Raw genomic sequence first — 24,000 nt, forward strand, 5'->3', positions numbered from 1 at the left:
TGCTTAAAACATGCTAAAAGCGTCTTTAGCATCATGCTTAACACATGGTAGCATTGCCTAGCGAAGTGCTTAAAACATGCTTAAAAGCGTCTTAGCATCATCTTAACACATGCTTAGCATCACCTAGCGAAGTGCTTAAATCATGCTTAAAAACATGCTTAGCATCGTGCTTAACACATGCTTAGCTTCAGCCCAGCGTAAGTACTTAAAGCATGCTTAAAACGTCGCTAGCATCATGCTTAACACATGCTTAGCATTGCCTAGCGAAGTGCTTAAAACATGCTAAAAGCGTCTTAGCATCATGCTTAACACATGCTTAGCATCACCTAGCGAAGTGCTTAAATCATGCTAAAAACATGCTTAGCATCGTCTTAACACATGCTTAGCATCGCTCAGCAAGTACTTAAAACATGCTTAAAAGCGTCTTAGCATTGCCTAGCGAAGTGCTAAAACATGCTAAAAATGTGTTAGCATCTTCTAGTGAAGTGCTAAAAAATGCTAAAAATGTGCTAGCATCATGCTAACACATGCCAGCATCGCCTAGCGAGGTGCTAATAAATGCTAAAAACGTGCTACCATCATGCTAACACATGTTAGCATCAACTAGCGAGTGCTAAAAAATGCTTAAAAGCGTCTTAGCATCACCTAGCGAAGTGTTAAAACATGCTAAAAGCGTCTTAGCATCATGCTTAACACATGCTTAGCATCGCCTAGCGAAGTGCTTAAAACATGCTAAAAGCGTGCTTAGCATCATGCTAACACATGTAAGCATCGCCTAGCGAAGTGCTAGAAAATGCTAAAAACGTGTTAACATCATGCTAACACATGCTTAGCATCGCCTAACGAAGTCTTAAAACATGCTTAAAACATGCTTTATCATCATGCTAACAAATGCTTAGCATTGCCTAGCGAAGTGCTTAAAACATGCTAAAAGCGTGCTTAGCATCATGCTTAACACATGCTTAGCATCGCCTAGCGAAGTCTTTAAAACATGCTTAAAAATGTCTTTAGCATCATGCTTAACACATGTTTTCATCGCCTAGCGAGTGCTTAAAACATGCTAAAAGCGTGCTAGCATCATGCTAACACATGCTAGCATTGCCTAGCGAAGTGCTAAAACATGCTAAAAACGTGCTAGCATCATGCTAACACATGCTAGCATCACCTAGCGAAGTGCTAAATCATGCTAAAAACATGCTAGCATCGTACTAACACATGCTAGCATCGCCCAGCAAAGTACTAAAGCATGCTAAAAACGTGTTAGCATCATGCTAACACATGTTAGCATCGCCTAGCAAAGTGCTAAAACATGCTAAAAATGTGCTAGCATCGCCTAGCGAAGTGCTAAACAATTCTAAAAATGTGCTAGCATCTATCTGTCTGTCTATCTATCTATCTATCTATCTGAGGGTCAATATATATCTATCTATCTATCTATCTGAGGGTAAATATCTATCTCTCTCTCTCTATCTATTTATCTATCTATCTGAGGGTAAATATCTATCTATCTATATCTATCTATCTATCTGAGGGTAAATATCTATCTATCTATCTCTCTATCTAACTATCTATCTGAGTGTCTATCTATCTATCTATCTAGCAACTAAGTTAAACTACTTTAAATTACAAACTACTTTAAACTTTAAACTAATTTAAACTACAAACTAATTTAAACTTTAAACTCGTTTAAACTATAAACTACTTTAAACTTCAAACTACTTTAAACTATAAACGACTTTAAACGACTTTAAACTAATTTAAACTAATTTAAATTAATTTAAACTAATTTAAACTTCTTCAAACTTTCTGGTCCAAACTTTCACAAGCCAACTTAAAGTTTGTCTCGACGAACTTTTTCTAGTTATTATTATTCTTCTGAGACTAAAATTACCAAGACTAACTCCTCCTAGAGCTTTTAAGCTACATGCACCAAACTCGGCACAGACCTTCAGACTAATCCCGAATAGTGTGCTATATCTTTTCTAACTGATCGGACTTACAGTTTTCCCACAGCGGATGATCAAAAACTGGAAAAATCCCATTGACTTAACATTGCGGAATGTTCAGAAATTTAAATCCAAACTGACATTTTCACACACACAGACAAAAAGGGCCTGTCAGCCCTGCATCTCTCCCTCGTTTTTAGCATAAAAAATGCTAAAAACGGGCTAGCATCATGCTAACACATGCTAGCATCGCCTAGCGAAGTGCTACAAAAATGCTAAAAACGTGCTACCATCATGCTAACACATGCTTAGCATCGCCTAGCGAAGTGCTAAAAAATGCTAAAAGCGTCTTAGCATCATGCTTAACACATGCTTAGCATGGCCAAGCGAAGTGCTAAAAAATGCTAAAAGCGTCTTAGCATCATGCTTAACATATCTTAGCATCGCCTAGCGAAGTCGTTAAAACATGCTAAAAGCGTGTTAGCATCATCTTAACACATGCTTAGCATCGCCTAGCGAAGTCTTAAAACATGCTAAAAACGTGTTAGCATCATGCTAACACATGCTAGCATCGCCTAGCGAAGTGCTAAAACATGCTAAAAACATGCTAGCATTGCCTAGCGATGTGCTAAAAAAATTCTAAAAACGTGCTAGCATCAAGCTAACACATGCTAAAATCGCCTAGTAAAGTGATAAAACATGCTAAAAATGTGCTAGCATCATGCTTAACACATCTTAGCATCAACTAGCGAGTCTTTAAAACATGTTAAAAATGTCTTAGCATCATGCTAACACATCTTAGCATCGCCTAGCGAAGTCTTAAAACATGCTTAAAGCGTCTTAGCATCATGTTAACACATCTTAGCATACGCCTAGCGAACTCTTTAAAACATGCTAAAAGCGTCTTAGCATCATCTTTAACACATCTTAGCATTGCCTAGCGAAGTCTTAAAACATGCTTAAAAGCGTCTTAGCATTGCCTAGCGAAGTGCTAAAACATGCTAAAAATGTGTTAGCATCTTCTAGCGAAGTGCTAAAAAATGCTAAAAATGTGCTAGCATCATGCTAACACATGCTAGCATCGCCTAGCGAAGTGCTAATAAATGCTAAAAACGTGCTACCATCATGATAACACATGTTAGCATCAACTAGCGAAGTGCTAAAAAATGCTAAAAACGTGCTAGCATCACCTAGCGAAGTGTTAAAACATGCTAAAAACTTGCTAGCATCATGCCAACACATGCTAGCATCGCCTAGCGAAGTGCTAAAACATGCTAAAAACGTGCTAGCATCATGCTAACACATGCTTAGCATTGCCTAGCGAAGTGTTAAAACATGCTAAAAGCGTGCTAGCATCATGCTAACACATGCTAGCATCACCTAGCGAAGTTTTAAAACATGCTAAAAACGTGCTAGCATCATGCTAACACATGCTAGCATCGCCTAGCGAAGTGCTAAAACATGCTAAAAACGTGCTAGCATCATGCTAACACATGCTAGCATTGCCTAGCGTAGTGTTAAAACATGCTAAAAACGTGCCATTATCATGCTAACACATGCTAGCTTCGCCTAGCAAAGTGCTAAAACATGCTAAAAACGTGTCTATCTATCTATGTATCTATCTGAGTGTCTATCTCTCTATCTATCTATCTAGCAACTAAGTTAATTCAATTCAATTCAATTCAATTCAAAACACTTTATTTGTCCCCAAGGGGCAATTAATAAGGCCACATAGAGTAACGTAACCATTATACATTATAACATCCTACATTAAATAAATAACAGTGTACATGAAATACATATTAATGAATACCTAATATACATATATTAAAAAATAATTAAATCAAGACATAATAAACAAGAGGGCTAGAGATGGTTGAGAATTTAAAAGCTGCACCGATTTGGGAACAAAGGTTGCCTTCCTCCTTTGTGTCCTACAACATGGACAACGAAGCCGTCGCCGTGAAGGAAGCCACTCAAAAACAGAGAACATTACATGTGATGTGTCTCGCAAGATCCTTCCAGCCAACCTCAGCATTTGCTGTTCACTTATAATAGAAAGAGCCCTAATAGGGAGTCCAATAATTTTTGAGCAGACTTTAAATGTGCGCTCCAGACTATTTCTATTTTGGAGGCTTATAGAATGAAACCAGCAGACGATGGAAAATGTAATGACACTTTCAATGTAGGAGTAGTAGAACATAGTGAGCAAGTTCTTACTAACTCCAAAGGAATTGAGCTTCCTTAAAAGATACTGCCGCTGCTGGCATTTCTTCAGTATCTCCTCTGTATTGGAAGTAAATTTGAACAGATTGTCAAAAATCGTCCCAAGGTACTTGTACTCCTTGACAATCTCTATAGGCTTCCCGTGAATAACAGTAGATGCTGCCATAGCCACCTGCCTCTGCTTATTAGAAAAGGTTACTACCATCTCTTTAGTCTTATTCAAGTTAAGCTCCAAACAGGAAATGTCACACCACTTTAAACTTTAAACTACTTTAAACTACAAACTACTTTAAACTTTAAACTAGTTTAAACTACAAACTAATTTAAACTTTAAACTACTTTAAACTATAAACTACTTTAAACTAATTTAAACTTCAAACTACTTTAAACTTCTTCAAACTTTCTGGTCCAAACTTTCACAAGCCAACTTAAAGTTTGTCTTGACGAACTTTTTTTTCTAGTTACTTTCTGCTATCAAATCAACTCCAAGCTTTTTTTCTCTCTTCACATGTTTTCAATGCTTATTGTTCACACCTCCTGCTTTTTTACATCAAACTCGTAAACTCACCCCTCTGTGACGCTTTCTGCAACTCTGTCATGTGGAGGGCAATACAGCGCTTGACGCTGGGTTCAGTCTCCAGAACCAAATTGAAACTGCCAAGAGAAGTCATCTGTCCGAGGCAATGACAATTGCCTCAGCATTAGTCTCCCTTGATGCGTTTGATTATGCAAATTAATTTACGTAAATGGCTATAACTCTTGAACGAAATTAGATATCTTCACCAAACTTGGCATGCTAATGTAAGAGGTCAATCTTTGGTCGCCCAGAAATTTTGGCACGGTTTTACCACGTGGTAGCGCTATAATACCCAAAAAACATATTGGTGGTAACTATGCAACTGTTAGCAGGGGCGTGTCTAGAGGGAGGCTGGGGGAGGCAGTGCCTCCCCTAGGATAAGCTCTGCCTCCCCTGAGAATTTGAGAAATAATCTGTCCATCTGTTGTTTTGAGTGTAGCCCCGAATGTATTTTGAATAGTTGACTGACAAATATGAAACCGGACAAAAGCCTATGTAAACCCCCAAAATCATAAGTTGCCTTATTTCATTGTGCTTTGGCTTTGCACATACTGAATACAGCCTGTAAAAATAGACATAGGCATAATCTAGCCTATAGAATAAGTTCCTTTGCTGTCGGTAGCCTATGGGCGACTCCGTTTCTTCCTGTCTGTTGAATATGCAGCAGGTAGAGGAGGAGCTTGCACAGTCCTTGACATCAACTAACTTTACTTAGTGGCGAGTTAACAGCAATTAGCAGGAAAGACAGCAAAAATTAAGCAAATGAGGCTTTGGGGATTTTTCCGAAAGAAGTCAGTGGGTAAGAATTCACATTTGTTTTTGTCCTTAAAGTCTTAAGATCATCATCTAGCTGGCTTTCACCCGCAGTAGGCTAAACCTCAAGACTTGTAGCCTCTATCCTAATTGCTAAGATTAGTGCAGCTTGGTAGTTCCGAGTTAACGTATTGGCCTCTCACGCCGGAGACCGCGGTTCGAGCCCTGTTCGGAGCGTACTTTTCTTGTTTATCAGGTGTTGTTTTCGCTAAGGTTAACTAATAAGCATTAACATAAAATGTATGTGTGACTTGTTTTGTGATATTAGTCTGTAGGAAATATACACTTTGATTTGATTAAATGGTTTTGTAGAGTGTAGCAAAGATGAGCTACAGACTGAGGAGCAGCAGCTGTGCCAGAATCAGGCATGGAAACTGGTAACAATTAATAAGTCACTTTACTTTAGAGAAAGTTAAAAGTGAAACATTGTTTATCTCAATGATCCTAATGAAAGGATTTTGACAGATTAATTATTCTCTTAGAGATGATGAGAATTATATACAGTTCGATGCCATGGTGTGTCAATGAACTTAGACTAAAGTGATTCATGTATTGCTTTAACTTAGGATCTTATACATCATTTTGACTATTTATGTCAAAAAATATAAATTATTTGTATTCAATATTTTTTTTTACCTCACTTTACTCTAATATAATATACTATAATATAACTCTTTTGTGATGACTTTATGTTAGTGTACATGAAAATTCAAGAATCATGATAGATCTAAGGGCAATCCCACTGATCTGCTCTTCCCAATACATTTTCTTCAATGGTATTGGTCTATAATTTGACATATGTAGCACTTGATGAATTAGTTGTTTGAAGCTGATTTGCAATAAGTTATGTACTGTATCTGTTCTTTTGCATCACAGATGATTCAGGGAGGAGAGAGGATGTTGATGATAGTACTAGAGTGGAAGATTTAGGAACTGTAGAAACAGGCCCAGCCCGAGCAAAACTCAAAGAATACCCTCTCACCAGCTTTGGACTACAGGGAAGTGGTTGCTAGTGTGAAAATAAAATTGTCTGGGCTAAGCCCCAGATGTCCTTCAATGCTGGAAACGCCTCTGCATCTGATGATAAATTACAATTTAAAAGTGGATTGTTTTGTGCATATTTTTCCATCGTTGCAGATGAGTGAGGTCTGACACAACAAAAATCCAGTTTAAGCCCTATAGTCTAATAGGGGCCCTGGGTTCCTGGCTTAGAAAAAGATTTGCACTAAAACAGATTGTGTGTAGTATAGCTTAATTTTGTGCCGATTTTTTCAATTGTTTATGTTGCCCCCAAACAAGCCAAATGCCCCCCCCCAAACATGATATCCTGGTAACCCCTCTGATCCTGGCAACAAATTTTAGGAATGCTGCCTGCACTCAATACTCAACAACCTTTAGGAAAACAGTTTGCACTTTCATACACTTTACAAGGAATATCATTCTGAAATCCTAAAATTACCCTAACCAAAGAGAATACTGATTCATGCTGTTCAGCAAAGTATTTCTAAATGTTATAAAAGGATGATATCTGCGTGTAACATGTTCTGACCCAATGTAATCTCCATATGTCACACAGGTGTGTGTTTCCTGCACTCCAGCACGAGAGTTCATCAGATTGTTTGACGTGACTGAGCATACAGCTCTGCATAGACACGATACCAGTCGTCAGACTGCAGACTGGAGCTCAGAGACACCATCGTGCATTTTGGTGAACGTGGCACCCTGGAACAACCACTCAACTGGAAGGGAGCGGCTGAAGCGGCACAGCAGGCTGACGTGATCCTCTGTTTAGGATCCAGTTTGAAGGTAAAATGGTAAAACAGAGGATTTGTTTTTTAAAAACTTGTTATATATCTAACAAATTCAAACACTGAATGTCCACTTTTCAATAAAAAAAACCTACATACAGTATGTTTTAATTATAAACCAACCATATAATAATGCTTATTAACAAGATGATTATTATTACATTATGTAATGTATAACAGATCATTAGATCTGCAGCACTGCTCAATGAAGTCACAATAATTAAATTTATTTATATCGCTGTTCAAATCGCAAAATTATCTCAAAAGTATATGTGTGTGTATATATATATATAGAGAGAGAGAGAGAGAGAGAGAGAGAGAGAGAGAGAGAGAGAGAGAGAGAGAGAGAGAGAGAGAGAGAGAGAGAGAGAGAGAGAGAGTATATATATATATACCTTTTTTATTGTGCTGGTAATATCATGTGTTATGTGTTTCACTGTTAAGGTGCGTACACACTGCCAGCGACGCAGGTCACCAGTGGCTGGCGGTGAAGCCACTACTGGTTGCATAGTAACGTTTATAAATGACATTCTCGGATGTCATTCCATTGCTGTTGACAGCGAATCTCTTTTCTTGCCACTAAAAACAAACATTTTGGAGGGAAAAGACTAAATATAAATGGAATCAGTACATAAAATGCTTTATATCAAAGATGAATGAGAAACAAGGCGTGCTGTTTGCCATAGCGTCTGTTTATCTGCGGCGAAAATGCCGGTATGTCTGGGTCCACAAAATCCCCGCGATCTCAGATACACCTTTCCACGCAGTATTTTTCTTAAAAATGTCCTTGTACGTGGGAAGAGACATATCATAGAGCACTGGAAATTTTCTAACAGCAAGAATTAGCCTTTCATCCATCTTTCCGTTACTGCAGGAGCTGAGAGAGAGAGAGAGAGAGAGAAGGATCACGTGAGCTCTCCCGTCTTCTCTCCTATTGGCTGTCGCTTCCGTTAGTCGCTCTTCATTTGAATAAATTTGAACTTCTCTCAACTTTGTCGCATCGCTGGACACGCCCACATCTCGCGCCAACGGTCGCGACAGCTCGTGTCGCCGGAAGTCGCTGTGCTCTCTTTGAAAATTAATGAAATGGAGTCGCTGTCGCACGCGATGTCGCTGGGAGTGTGTACGCACCTTCATGTGTTGAAGAAATATTCCTGCTTATGGTGCATGAACAGACCAGCAAATAAAAGACCAAAGTTGTACATTGTAAATCGGCAGGTGACGTCTCTGTTCATAAAACCTATTTATTATTCTGTTTTTCAAGTCAAAGGAGACATTTAACATTATCCAGAAGCTTGATACAGTTTTGTTTTTTATCAAAGTGGACACCGAAAGATAACTTGGCTACTCTGAAGATTCATGGGAAGTGTGATGCTGTTCTGGGTCATCACATGGTGGAGCTGGGTTTTGAGATTCCAGTCTACAACAGGCAAGACCATGTCTTTAGAAATAGAATATATCAAGGATGCAGACTAATGTCAGCTTTTCTGAAGCTAATTTGCCAAAATTCTTTGTATTTCAAGATTTAATAATAAAAAATTAAAATTAAATAAAAAGTTACCAAAGTAACTGAAAATATACATATGAATCTCCCGCTATGATTATCTCACCTCTCATGAGTTTGCTTTGCATTACTAATATATTTACTTGTTAATTAAGCTTTAAGGGATGAGAAGCTGTGCTGTATTATGAATATAGTTACAGTTAAAGAGTGTTATTATGCACGTAATGTAGCAGTTCATTTTAATAAACATTTAAAGTATACAACTTTTCATGAAAATGTTATTTATGCAAATTCAAAAAGCATCGTCCTTCTGCTAGAAATAATAGTACCTGACAAATAAAGGTTATTAGTTGTATGATTTTAAGATGACTGAAACACTATATTGGCCAATCAGCAGGATTGGAACTATTGGTTTATAATTATTAACATTGTGTTCCTCTATTTTTCATAAATAACAGATTAAAAGACCCCATCTTCAGCTTGGCCACACCACTCTGTGCAGTAGAGGACAGTCATAGTCGTAAAGAGATAGCACCTCCTGCTCTGGAGAATGTTTCACAAGAACCACAGATCCAAGATGACATCATAGTGGTTCAAGGTGGCTGTTTTGGAAGATGATACTCCAAAGCAAGGACAAAAAGAAAGCGATGTAATAAAGCTGAAAAATAGGACATGTTCCTAAAACCTCATGGCACACAGTTGCTCAAACACTGTTATATGTTTGCTTAGGACAAAGCATTCTTAAAAGTTCTGGCTAATGTTTTCGATAGGCTGTTACAGATCTAAATGTGTTGTTACAACTACATGGGCCAAGTGTAGCTGCTTTCCTGAAAAGGAAAACTTGTAGCAGAGCAAGTTGGAGTAGCTCAGTGGACTCGGGAAGAGGTTTATCTGTAAGCAGTTTGACAGGTTTACAATGATGGTTTAATTTGCAAGGTGCATTTTAACTCAGCTCTCAGGTTTTTACAGTAATCAATATATGATTCTCATGACAGCAGTTGAAGACCACATTGATGAGATCAACAGAAGTTTTTTTTTTTTTGCAATTTGAAATGCCTGGTTATAATTGTTTATCCAAAAATTATTATTATTTATAATAATACTCATATTATTGCAAAACCGTAGGATTTCTTCTATGGTACACAATTAGAGATGTTAAGTAGACTGTCCAGAATGCTCCTTCCTTACATGATGGCAATTGGGGATCTCGAGCTCCAGAAATAGTATTGTAGCACTATAAAAGTAGTCCATATGAATCATGCACTGTATTTTAAGTCTTCTGACATCTTCCTGTGTGAAACAGACCCAAATTTAGGCTATTATTCACTAATAATTGTTCCCTTTGCCACGGCTCTCGAATCTGACATGTTATTTGACATCACTTACAAGATATGTGCAAACCAGCGGTTTTTGCTGTAAAAGTATTTATAAAAGTAGTATACACATGGGAGAGAGTTATTAGAGCTGCAGCAGATAGGACGTTTTTCAGTGAATATCAAAAATGTGGGTCTGTTCAACACGCAAATCTATAGTTTGACTTCTGAAGACTTGGAATATATTGTATGAGATGTATGGACCACCATTTATTGTGCTTGAAATTTGTTTCTTTGTCTTTTTGTGGAGCTTGGCCACTGAATCGAAAGGAGCAGCATGAACACTGCGTTTTGTGTTCCACAGAAGATTTGTTTTTTGAATGACATAAATGTGAATAAATTGTCATTTTTGGGTGAACTGTTCCTTTTGAGAATAAAGTAGTTTACAATAAATCAGTGTTACTAGATTGAGTAAAAATTTAAATATAGTCCACTATTAGTTATTGCTCTTTGATTTTTTTTTTTTTTTTTGGAACTTGAAAGGTCTGATCACCACTTGCATTGTGGATCTACAGAGATATTCTTCTAAAAATCTTTGTGTTCTGCTGAAAAAAGAAAGCCATACACATCTGGGATTCGTGAGGGTAAATGATGGGAGAAGTTTATTTTTTGGTTAGCTATCACTTAAAACTGTCAGTTTTGAGTCTTTTTATTGCATCAATGAGTTCTGGGAAGATTGTTTTCTGAAAGTGTCCGCGGTCTGAGTATTTTTTTAAATCTGTCTTCAATCCATCAGCAACTTCCTGTTGCTCTTCCCAAGGCAGGAAGGGGTCGTCTGTGGATCCAAATTGAAGGATGTGTTTCACGTTTGCTCGGATCCTTTCCCACTCCCATGGCCGACTGAAATATCCTGAATGAGATGAGAATTTTTTTTAATTAGTTAACCATTAACACTTTAAATCTCAAATAAACTGATATTTAAACTCACCACTTTCACGTTCATTCTCATCTCCCAGATCTGTGGTGTAAGCACCCACCAGAATAAGGGCATACACTCTGTGTGTTTCTGCATACCTGAACATCAGCAAAAAAAACATCACTTTTAACTCATTACTCGATTTTAGGTTGGAAATGTCCTCGGAAGAATAAGATGACTGAATAAAGATTCTTCAAATTATTCATCTGAATAATTTATCGCAAATTAATCGTTCAATACCTCATGGCTGCAGCGGCTCCTGAACTGTGTCCGATAATTACTGACTCTTCATCACAATTCAGATCCTTCTCCATAAACGGAAGCCAAATGCTTTCTCTGGCCGTCACTGTTTGTTCAAACAAAATAAATATATTTATAATATAGCTGATAAATATATGATTCAGACCTCATTTAATCTAGAGCAATGTAAATTCTGCCTACCAGGATCTGGCATGTTCTTCAGCACACAAGACACGTCGGATATCTGTAGATATGACAATAGACGACAAACAGTAAGGTGAAATTAATCGTCTCCGACATAGTAAAAGCCCAAATGTCTCGGTATGATTTAATACTTTGGTTGAATCATCATACTTCATTTATTCGTTTCTTTACCCATCCGTACCAGTTACAGTGCTCGATATTCCCTGCGCCGTTCCCCGGCAGGATCACAACGCTCTTCAGCTGCATTTTTAAGACGGACTACAACACTGGACAACAGAGAACAGAGAAGCGACGAACGTCAGAGTTTATTCAATAAAAGACCCACCATCCGGGTTTTGGAACGCGGAAATAAACGTTTGCAGGGTAAACTTCGACAGTGGTGAATGGAAGACAACAGCAAACAAACAAAAAATGACTAATGAAATAACATTTTACTTTGAATTAGCACGGTCATATAAAAAGATATAGTGCGGTCTCTGGCATTAAGACGTACGTAAGTGAGACACCTGAAGCGCATTCTTAAGTTTAATAGGCTTTGCCGTCGGAAATTTGCTGGCTTGAAAGAAATATTCGGATTCAACATTGACCAGTTGAACTGTCTCGGACGCCTCCTATCGCACTGCGGTTAAGTTAGTTTTATATCGCTAAGACATGTGACCAACTGGGCGGCAACGTCATCAGAACGCAAAGAATTATGGGTATGTTTGGCCAGTTTACATGCGCTGGCATAGCAGGCTAGTGTTCTGGCATGAAAATAATAAAAATTTAGCGTGAAAAACAGAATATAATACTACAAAATGCAGCGGGCTAAAGAAAACATTGTCGGACCATACCGCCTAAAACGAAATCCTAATGCAAAGACGAGATATGACGAGAAAATAAAGGGAATCAAAGGACTGGATCCTTACGAGCATAGTGACGGTCAGGGGACGTCAACCTTGCCCAACTTCCAGCACCCATATATATATGCAACTACATGATATTAAGTGTTAGAGCACACACACACACGAGGTTGTCAGTAACTTCAAGTCGCTGCAGCAGGTCTTTTTTTACATATGGATGGGTCCAGGACCTGGAGATTGTAAAAGTGGGGCAGAAAATAGTCGTCCGTTCAACGGTATGCGTTATGCGTTTTAAGCACCACACTGCTCGCTCTCTCTCATCTATCTGCATGCAGTCAGAATTCAAGTCAAGATTGCAATGCTGGAGTGTGTGTGTGAGAGAGGCGCGGGCGCGATCGAACAGTGGAAGCAAAAACATACTCCGTCATTTTGTTCATAGAGGACATCATTCAAACTGCAAAATGTTTACTTATATTTGTGTACACTCGCAATAAAACACAACATTGTGCTTTGTCACACTCTAAACTCTTGTCAAACTGTAACCTAACTGTCACCCAACCAAACACACACACACAGTTTTAAAAGCAAAACATATATCCAACCCCATTTCAAAACAGTCTGTGGGTTCCATCTTTTGGACATTAATCATATCGCATTGGTTTTCATTTCTTGTCCTCTTGATTAAAAAAAGTATGGTAATGGTATTTTATACGGAATTCAATTATTTATAATTCAGATGAGAATAAAGCTAGGGTTAATTAAAATTAAGGAAAACAAATATATTGATCTGAAATATAGCAAATTAATTTTAAATTCATTCAGGTACATAGGCCTAGATACCAAACATATCGCAAGGTCTTTTTATTAATTTAATTAATAAACTAATTATATAAAGCTATTGTCAGTGCACTACAAAAATAACTGGTTCTATGCCTTTATTAATAAATCTTATTTAAAAAATACAAGGCTTAAGACATTTATAAAAATTCCTTCTGCATTTTTGTTTTCCTTTTCACTCCATTGTAACGAAATCGTTACTGCTGCTATCCATGCCATTCGTCGCCTTTTTGTCACCTCTGAAACATGGCTTGTACTATTATTTTTCCACGCTGGAAAACGATAAAAGGATTTTCCGTTCTTAAGCTTTATGCCACTTCTATCGTGAGAACGACTATTGCAGTTTATAACACAGCAGGTAGACGGCATCTTGAACACTGCGTTCTTCCCTCCATACAATGTAAGTCTGGCGCCTTCTGTTTGTGCCGCGGATTCCCAAAATGCTTTGCGTTCACCACTGGTAATACGTCACGATGACGTCACATCAGCAATCTCTATACTCATTAAACTCTCCGTGCAAATCACATTTTCAAGCCAAACCAACTTAGACATGCATGAATTCGTTTGTTTTTTTGCCTACCACAAAGCTTAATTATATTTATAAATTATATAATTTATATAATTTTATAAATACCAAAATTATAAATATATAACCAATATATATTTATTTTTGCTCTATAAATCAATTTAACCATTTATGAAATCAAAACAAATATAAAATATTCTTAAAAATATCCCTTTCATGACACAAGTGTGCCACAAATCACCCAACAGCAATGTGACAGACTAGTAGAGAGCATGCAGAGTTCAGAGTTCTGAAATCAATATTTGGATGAATAACGTCTAGGTTACTATTGTAACCTCCGTTCCCTGATGGAGGGAACAAGACTTTGTGTCGAAGAAGTGACACTCTTGAGAGCCTCGCACATCTATGAACTTGAGAAAAGGCCCATGAGAAATTGGCAGAGAGAATGTGCACGTCCGCCCCCGGACATACGGGTATAAAGGGAGGGAAATACATCTGTCCATTCAGGATTTTCACCCACCCCACAGGGACTAGGTATGGGGTCCACTCAGTGATCAGAACTACACTAGATGGGACAAACATCCTACAAACCTACAAACAGAAGACCTACAAACAGAATTCTGCTAATTAATTTTGAAATTACAAAGGAAAACACCCAATAATGCATGCAGGGCAGAATTAGGACGATTCCCATTGATCATTAACATACAAAAAAGATCTCTAAATTTTTGGATGCATTTAAAATCAAGTCCCACAGAGCTTCATTATAAAGCGCTACAAGCCCAAGAACTGAATCCTGAAAACAGTCCCGTCAGTCAGCTGGTTCTGAGACTCACTAACCCGGTTAACAGTAACCAGCCTCAGACCAGCACTGCTTTACAACCAAACATCAGAATAAATCAGATCTTCAAACAATCTCAAATCACCTATCTGGAACATTGGGAAATTACAATTCTATCGGACTCTAAAATCAAAGTATGAATTGGAAGAGTATCTCCTGACTGTCAGAGATACAAAGCAGAGACAGATCCTGAGCAGTACAGGCTCAGTGAGCACAGTCTCGCCATCGAGAGAGGCAGACACAGAACAACATGGTTACCCAGAGAAGAAAGGTTTTGTGCTCACTGTACGACAGGTGAGGTTGAGACAGAGGTGCACTTTCTACTTCACTGCCCAAAATTTCAAAATACAAGGGACATTTATATGGATAAATTAACACACAGCAAAAAAAACAAATTTTATAACCATGACGAACAAGAAAAAATTAATATATTACTTGGAGAGGGACACACAGCAGCACTGGCTGCAAGATACGTTTTAACGTGTCACAGCCTGAGAGACAGTGGGTGAATCTGTGTTATGTGTTTTACCCCCATGTGTCACCCCAATGTTCACCACAGTGACCCTCAGTGTATGTATGTATATTCATTTATGTGTAAGTATATGTCAGTCCTCTTCAGTTATTTAAACACTGTGGTCTTCAGCAGTTCTGAACCTGTTTTGTATTTATTTTTATAATTTATTTTTATATTTGTTAAAGTAAATGTATAGATTAAGGTGTAGTTCTTTTTTACACAGCCTCTGCTTTGGCAATATTGTATTGTTTACATTCATGCCAATAAAGCCCCTTTGAATTAGATAGATAGATAGATAGATAGATAGATAGATAGATAGATAGATAGACAGCAGACAGAAAAACAGACCGATAGACAGACAGACAGATTGATAGATACACAGACAGACAGACAGAGAGAGAGAGAGACAGACAGATAGATAGATAGAAAAGACAGACAACAAACAGACAGACAGATGATAGATAGATAGACAGATACACAGACCGACGATAGATAGATAGACATTTAGATAGATAGATTGATTGATAGATACACAGACAGACAGACAGAGAGAGAGAGATAGATAGATAGACAGACATACAGACAAAAAGACAGACAGACATATAGATAGATAGACAGACAGACAGACGATAGATAGATAGATAGATAGATAGATAGATAGATAGATAGATAGATAGATAGATATCAGACAGACAGACAGTCAGATAGATAGATAGACAGACAGATAGACAGACACACATACAGATAGACAGACAGACCAGACAACCATACAGTCAGAAAGATAGATAGACAAACAGACAGACAGACCGCTAAACAGACAGACAGCCAGACTGTCAGACAGATGATAGATAGATAGATAGATAGATAGATAGATAGATAGATAGACAGCAGACAGAAAAACAGACCGATAGACAGACAGAGAGAGAGATAGATAGACAGACAGACAGACAGACAGACACAGTTAGACAGATAGATAGATTGATTGATACACAGACAGACAGACAGAGAGAGATAGATAGACAGAGAGAGAGACAGACAGACAGTCAGATAGATAGATAGATAGAAAGAAAAAGATAGACAGACAGACAATAGATAGATTGATTGATAGATAGATAGATACACAGACAGACTGACTGACTGACTGACTGACTGACTGACTGACTGACTGACTGACTGACGATAGATAGATAGACACAGACGATAGACAGACAGACAGACAGACAGATAGATAGATAGATAGATAGATAGATAGATAGATAGATAGATAGATAGATAGATAGAAAGATAGAAAGATAGATTTTTTTTTAACTGTTGTGTATTTTGTGTGTTTTGTCTTTCTCTTTTCTCAAAATAGCAAACAAACCCTATAGATTCTTTATATTTTGTGCTGAAATCACTTAGTATTTCCATGTGGAACATTCAAGGTCTGAACTCTTCAGTTTTTGGCCTAAAGAGCAGAAACTCTTTAGTTTACTCTAAAGAAACTTTATGAGAGGAATTGAAGACTTAGATGTCATCATCTTACAGGAAACCTGGGGTAGAGGAGATGAGTCCACTGGTTGCCCCTCAGGATATAGAGAGATAATACTACCATCAGTCAAACGCACATCAGTCACACAGGGGAGAGACTCAGGAGGGACCATAATCTGGATAAAACTGGCCATAGAATTAGTAAAAAGAGAACAATGTCACCTGTGGCTGAAAATTAATAAAGGCATCATATCAACATCTCAGCCTGTCTTCCTGTGTGCCATATATATATATATATTCCCACTCTTGAGTCACCCTATTTCCAAGAAGAAACTTTTCAAAACTTAGAGCGAGAAATCAGCCATTTCCAGGCCCAGGGAAATGTGCTGTTTCTGATGTGAATTTAAGAAAAGCATTGATGATGTACAGACTCACAGCGAGCACAGTCTGGCCATAGAGATGGGGCGGCGCAGACAGACATGGGTATCCCGAGAGGAGAGACTCTGCTCCCAATGCCATCTGGGAATGATGGAGACAGAGCTGCACTTCCTCACAGAATGCCCAAAATATGAAATCACCAGAAAACACTATTATCCCAAAATTATCAACGTATTCCCCCAATTTAATAATTGCACCCCATCTGAAAAACTCCCTTTTATTCTCGGTGAAAAAGCTGAATGTGCAAATATAGCAGCAAGATTTGTAGCATCCTGTCATCTCCTGAGGGACAACCAGAACTAAAGAATGAACATCCATAAATGTATTATTAAAAATGTAACCCCCCACCACACACACACACACACACACACACACACACACACACACACACACACACACACACACACAAACCTCCACTACACATGAATGTAGATAATGTTCCCTTTACAAAAGGCTTCACTTTGATGTTGCGCTGCTAAGCGCTACGGGGAACAGCTTTCGCTGTGAGCCGAGCTGAAATAATGTGTGGAACACGTCAATGAACATTGACCGGAATTTATAGCCTCGGTTGATGTAATCATTAGATGCACCTGAGGCCAGGCTATAAATGGATACGTCACCAGGTGTCGTCAGAAACTCTTTTTTCAGAGCGATTCTGTTTCTGTGTGTTTCACACACCCTGTCAAAACTTTCTCTCCTCTGTTAGGAGATAGAATCAGTTAGGCAGTGTGCAGTGAATGTTGTTCTATTTTTCTCTTCTGTTTAGAAAATATTATATAGGACTATATATATTTCCAAAAAAAAAAAAAAAGAGAGAGAATGACTGAAAGCAAACGGTGCGTGTTCCTCTCTTCTCGATCTATAGCTGAAGACGGCACACATCCGTTTTTGCTGTTTGTCTGCACGCTGCTCTCGCGTTGCAGCAGGGCGGGTGCCAGCACTGCGATTTGCTTTAACAGGCAGAGTGCGTCGTGCTCGCCTCGCTTGCTTCCGGGAGTCAGCACTCACGAAAAGATCGTTCGTGGGGCTCGTGCATGGATTTGGCTGAGGAGCAAGAGACGGGTTGATCCCTTTCTCTTACTCTCTCCCCAAACCCAGCTGGTCCTTCACATGATCTCGAAGCGCGTTCCGACGCTTCTTCGGATCATGAGGTGGATCGCAATTCTCTTCCCACCTCCGAGCTTTCCGTCCGCGATAAAAAAAAATATACGGAGGAATTGCTCGATGTTGTTACTCGTGCGGTTGCCAGATTGGACTGGCCACGCGAAAAAGAGACCCCCAAACGCTCCAAATTAGGGGATAGATTTTATCTTCCAGTCTAAGTAAGAGAACGCCTCATGGGTCCCTTCCCTTTCTTTGATAACCTCCATGAAGAGCTTTTTCTCTTATGGAGAACCCCTAAAAAAAAAAAAATATATATATATATATATATTTTCTTCCCGTGTTCACATACCCTCGACGTCATTATATTCGACTATCGTGGGTGCTGAGGCATGCCGGTCGAAGAGACGCTTGAGGGCAATCTCTCGCCGGGCACGGCATCGTCACTTAAGAAGCCCTTTCTCCCCTCAAAGCCTTGTAGGACAACCTCCACTTTAGTGGGAAGGGCTTATCAAGCAGCAGGTCAGGCTGGTGCTGCTCTGCACACTATGCTGTTTTTCAGGCGTACCAGGCTGACCTCCTGGACGACCTGAGTGTGGGTTCTGCGCTTGACAAGCAAGCCTCAGACCCACCTCGGTCCTGACTGAAGGGAGGCTCAAAAGCAAAGCGTGGCGAGTCGTGCTCCTCCTCCCAGGGATTGGGGACAGTCTCGCTGCCCTCGCCAGCCCCCAAGCAAGACCTCAGGACTATAAATTCTAGTAAGAGGAAACCCTGACGGTCTTGCGCCTAGATTAGGGGGTAGTAGTATGTATTATGTACGTTGTGACAAAAAATGATTTATGGCCCTGATTTATGGTTTAATTGCTGTACATTTGACCTTTCCCTCCGCCCCCCCCCCTCTCCCCTCCCTCCGGCAGTTGTAGGCTACATGCTGTGATATGGCGTGTCTGTTCTGATACCCCCATATGTGTATTTAAAAGAGTAGAAAGATTATTAATCTTTAATGGAAAACTGAGATGACAAAAAAAGTAGTATTACGTTTAAAATGTGTTTAAATGATGTCTTTTTTGGGGTTTAATGCTTGGTGAAAAACTGTTTTGTTTTTTTTAAACTTTTGACAAAGAGAAGAAAATGTGTATTTAAACATTACGTTGTCTAACACATCTCTAGCAATGTCACTTTAAAGATGCTGAACAAAAACATAAAATGTATTTAAAAATTGTATTTCAACAAAGAGCATTTTAAATAGCATAAATTGTAAAATGCAGCATAAAATCTACCGTTTAAAATCCTTTCATGAACTCATTCAGCGATAAGTGATGTAAGTAAGACGATGTTTAACATTAACCTAGCAAACATGATACATTTTCTAAAAACATAATATATATTTTTAACTATATAAGACAGAAATCTTACACGACTCCGTTTAAAGTCCTTTCGCGATCTCGTCCAAAATGACAATGGCGTGAGACAAGCCCCTCCGCGGGGGTGGGGCTTAACCCCTCCTAATCTTAGGACGTGTGTTTTAAAGGTTTAAATGTATTTAACGAAAACTTTGACATTTTGTTTTAAAAAAACGTATCAAGTTGGCAAATACAACAAAGGCACTCTAAAATTATAAAAACTTTAACAACATTCACTAGAAAATACAGTATTTTGTTAAACAGGTTTATTTTATATATAATTCTGACGAAATATCTTTAATACACAAGTTTGTTACATTTTTTTATTTTTTAACCATGAGATTCTAAAACAGTGGATACTGAATGATATTAGTTAACAAATAGGTTTATTTTACGCAAACAGACGATACTGGTTGCAGTCTCATTCAGACGTTCACTTTAAAAAAGAATAAACGATTAACAAGTGTTATTTACTTTTACCAGAGACGTATTTTAAACCAAATAGTATGAGTTTTCATTGAAATAGTATGCATTATAAATTGTAACTTTAACACGTGTTGTATTGCATTTTTCCAATCAAAATTATTTCAGGAGTGCATCCAAATTGATAAGGCGTTTTTTATCCAGTCCTTAAGGCGCTGAGCAGCGGGGGATTCGTTTTCATGCTGCGGGGTAATTCATTTTATGATTCAGACATAAAGGCGACAAAATGACTGGGGGTTAATTAAATTTGTATTTTGACCAGACCTTAGGGTTGTTAATTGGATCTGTGTTCATGGGGTGAATACGCGCCAAGATTTCGAAGTGTCAATTTAAAGCTTTGATCTCTGGATATTTCACAACTGGGGTACGGTATAGTCTATCCACAGTCCTTTTAAATGATTCAGCCACAGATTAAACTATCAAACATCCCAATGTTGCATTATTCAGTTCTAAAATAACTTTTAACTAAACATATTAATATTGTAAATTAATGCGTCCTTTCTTCACGCGCAACTGCCTACTAAAAACGAATTCTGACAAAATATCTTTAATACAAACGTTTGTTACATTTTTTTATTTTTAACCATGAGATTCTAAAACAGTGGATACTGAATGATATTAGTTTATTTTACGCAAACAGAGTATACTGGCTGAGCAGTCTCATTCAGACGTTCACTTTAAAAAACGAATAAACGATTAACAAGTGTTATTTACTTTTACCAGAAACGTATTTTAAACCAAATAGTATGAGTTTTCATTGAAATAGTATGCATTATAAATTGTAACTTTAACACGTGTTGTATTGCATTTTTTCCAATCAAAATTATTTCAGGAGTGCATCCAAATTGATAAGGCGTTTTTTGATCCAATCCTTAAGGCGCTGAGCAGCGGGGGATTTGTTTTCATGCTGCGGGGTAATTCATTTTATGATTCAGACATAAAGGCGACGATCGACAGATGTTTTGTGGCAGGGATGTGTAGTGAAGACGCACCAAGAGTTCGAAGTATCAATTTAAATCTTTGATCTCTTAATTTTTCACAACGGGTGTTTTGGTCGACAGTCCTTTTAAATGATTTCAGGCACAGATTAAACTATCAAACATCCCAATGTTGCATTATTCAGTTCTAAAAGAGGTTTTAACTAAACATATTAATATTGTAAATTAATGGGTCCTTTCTTCACGCGCAACCGCCTACTAAAAACAAGCTAATAGGCCTACATTCAATAATATTATAATAAAAACAGCCGCTGAGTTAAATCACTAGACAGAAAGATGTGCGGTCGTTTAAATGTATGAAAACAAAATGAGATCAATTGTTGTCTAAGAAAAGTGTATTTTTCTGTTGAGAATTATATAAAAGAGACATGAATAAAAATGTGTTACGTTTATAGGCCTAAGTCATTTTGAGTTGTCGCGCTGTGTCATGAACCCAGATTTAAACAGAAGATGGAGCCAGATAGCTGTGGTGTTATTGTGAACCTAGTGACAAAAAAAAAACGATTTAGGACTTAATTGCTGTACCTCGTGACAAAAAATATTTATGGCCCATGCTTTATGACCTAATTGGTGTACATTTGAACTTTTAATTCCTGCCCCCCCTTCCCCAAAGATCAACAAAGATCATTTTAAATGAAATGGCATACATTAATTGTAAAAGAATCTTACATGTTTCCGTTTAAAGTCCTTTCACAACCTCATCCAACGATAATGGTTTAAGAAAGACAATGTTTAACATTAACCTAGCAAAAAGGATACGTTTTCTAAAAACATAATATATTATTTTAACTATAGCTTTAACACAAAAATCTTACATTTCTCCGTTTAAAGTCCTTTCACGAGCTCATCCAAAATGACAATGTAAGAAAGTTGACAAGCCCCCTCTGGTGGGTTGGGGGTTTAATCCCACGGTCAAGATTATTTCACAACATTTTAGGAAGTAATGTCTTTGAAACATTTGAAAATGTGTTTTAAACAAAGTGTTTCAAGTTGGCAAACACAACAAAGTCACTCTAAAAATTATAAAAAACTTTGACAACATTCACTAGTTTTGTGTTTTGAGTTATATTACTAAAACACGATAAAACATTTCACGTAATTTTAGATGTATTTTTAACAATTGTATTGCATTTTTTCAGTTCAAAGTCCTTTCACGAGATTATCCACATTTTCCAAAAAAGACTTTAAAGCGATAAGGTATTTTTGATCTAGACTTTAAGGATATTAATAATGTAAATGAATGCGTCCTTTCTTCAGGCGCAACCGCCTACTAAAAACAAGCTAATAGGCCTACATTCAATAATATTATAATAAAAACAGCCGCTGAGTTAAATCACTAGACAGAAAGATGTGCGGTCGTTTAAATGTATGAAAACAAATGAGATCAATTGTTGTCTAAGAAAAGTGTATTTTTCTGTTGAGAATTATATAAAAGAGACATGAATAAAACTTTTTTATATATATACGTCATTTTGAACTTTTGAAAGTTTTAAACTTTTATATGCGTCATTTTGAGTTTGTCGCGGAGCATCATGAACCCAGATTTAAAGAGAAGATGGCGTCAGCTGTGGTGTCATTGTGAACTCATGACACGACATGTAATTTCATGGTCAGGGTGAGTGAGGGGATCCCAGCGTGGGAGATGCGTGAGGAAGCTGAGTTAGGGTCGCCGTTATTTTAGCGTCACCGGAATCTCCGAAAAGAACACATCACGACTAATGTTATAATGTTACCTGCTGTAATAGGGCTATTGTGCAGTGGACTTTATTGGTATCAGAATCCGCCAAAGGACATGGACTGATTATTATCCTGGTGTGACTTTGCGGCCGCTGGAATGACCCGCGCCTGCACTTCATACATAGGGAGGGGTCTTGCCGACCCAGGACAAGGGAAGTGTTTTAAATTATTATATGTAACATTGTATGGATGTATTGTCTGTCTCTGTCCCCAGTGCGGGAACTGTATTGGGAAAGGGATCAGGGAGGGGGAGGGTGTTGCGTCCTATGGGGGTGCGGTGAATTGGGGTAAAACTGTGAATGAATTGAGTGGATCTTGAGTTGGCTGTTGTGTTTTTATAACGTGTGCTGCATAGCAGTATTTGTATTGCAGCCTGGACTTATTAATCTGATGTTTAATAAAGTAAACTGTCTTTGTGAAATAGTCTGAGTGGTTGTGTGATTTATCTTCTGGCATTGACAAGTAGGCCTAATGAAATAACATAACTGTTACACTTGCAAAAGATTTGACAAATGCAATGTGTTTAACAACACGTCTTAAACATGAGAGACAAAAGCGGTTATAAAAGCAATGGATACATGAGACCATTGAATTGAATCTGAAGCGTTATAGAGAGAGAATGCCAAACGAAGTGCAAGTTCTCGATATGTGACTGATGAAAATGATAGAATTAAACTTAAAAGTACAATGCTCAGAACTATGCAACCAACAAGCAACATCGCATCAACATAAAAGAACAGAGCGACAGAAGTATGCCAATATCAAACAGCTACAAATGATATAACTATTTCTTCTTTTCGTTGTAAAAAGCAGGCTGAACGGTGTGTTGTTTACACTTTCAAACCATATGTTTGTTTACTTCTGTAAGGGGTTAAACCGTTTCATTAGGTAATACGAGGTTTATACACGTGTATTATTCGGTAGTCAATCTAAAAATATTTTATTTTAAGCCATAGTAAAAAACTCATTACATTACAGATTTGAAAACACAACCCCATTTAAAACAGACTGTCTAGTGTATTTCGTGTGCAAGTGTCACAGATGAGACACGTTTGTGTGCGAGACGGCAGCGGGTGTTTAACAAGTGCATTACTCTTTTAAAATGATATTTTTTCCAAGCTAATGTTTGGCATTAGTTTAGCAAACACTTTTATTTCACTAAAACACAATAATATATATATATATTTTTAGCTATAGCTCTAA

At 37.8% G+C, this 24,000-nt stretch overlaps 1 protein-coding gene and 1 pseudogene across 2 annotated transcripts; one reads left to right on the forward strand and one right to left on the reverse strand.

Annotated features, from left to right (window-relative positions):
* Positions 1–7,138: 7,138 nt before the first annotated feature.
* Positions 7,139–10,708, forward strand: LOC127642700 (NAD-dependent protein deacetylase sirtuin-7-like; annotated as a pseudogene).
* A 114-nt stretch (positions 10,709–10,822) lies between these two features.
* rbbp9 (retinoblastoma binding protein 9) lies at positions 10,823–12,225 on the reverse strand. 2 transcript variants are annotated; one of them, XM_052125228.1, is made up of 6 exons: positions 12,101–12,224; positions 11,758–11,873; positions 11,605–11,647; positions 11,404–11,509; positions 11,176–11,261; positions 10,823–11,097 (listed from the first exon to the last, which is right to left on the reverse strand). In XM_052125228.1, the coding sequence occupies exons 2-6, from the start codon at positions 11,851–11,853 to the stop codon at positions 10,868–10,870; spliced, it is 561 nt and encodes a 186-aa protein (XP_051981188.1). In that variant the 5' UTR covers positions 11,854–11,873; positions 12,101–12,224; the 3' UTR covers positions 10,823–10,867. The 2 variants fall into 2 exon arrangements, with proteins under 2 accessions (XP_051981188.1, XP_051981187.1); XM_052125227.1 differs by having other exon boundaries at positions 11,758–12,225.
* Positions 12,226–24,000: the final 11,775 nt, after the last annotated feature.

The sequence above is a fragment of the Xyrauchen texanus genome, unplaced genomic scaffold, assembly GCF_025860055.1.
Source record: "Xyrauchen texanus isolate HMW12.3.18 unplaced genomic scaffold, RBS_HiC_50CHRs HiC_scaffold_726, whole genome shotgun sequence".
NCBI classification, from domain to species: Eukaryota; Metazoa; Chordata; class Actinopteri; order Cypriniformes; family Catostomidae; genus Xyrauchen; species Xyrauchen texanus.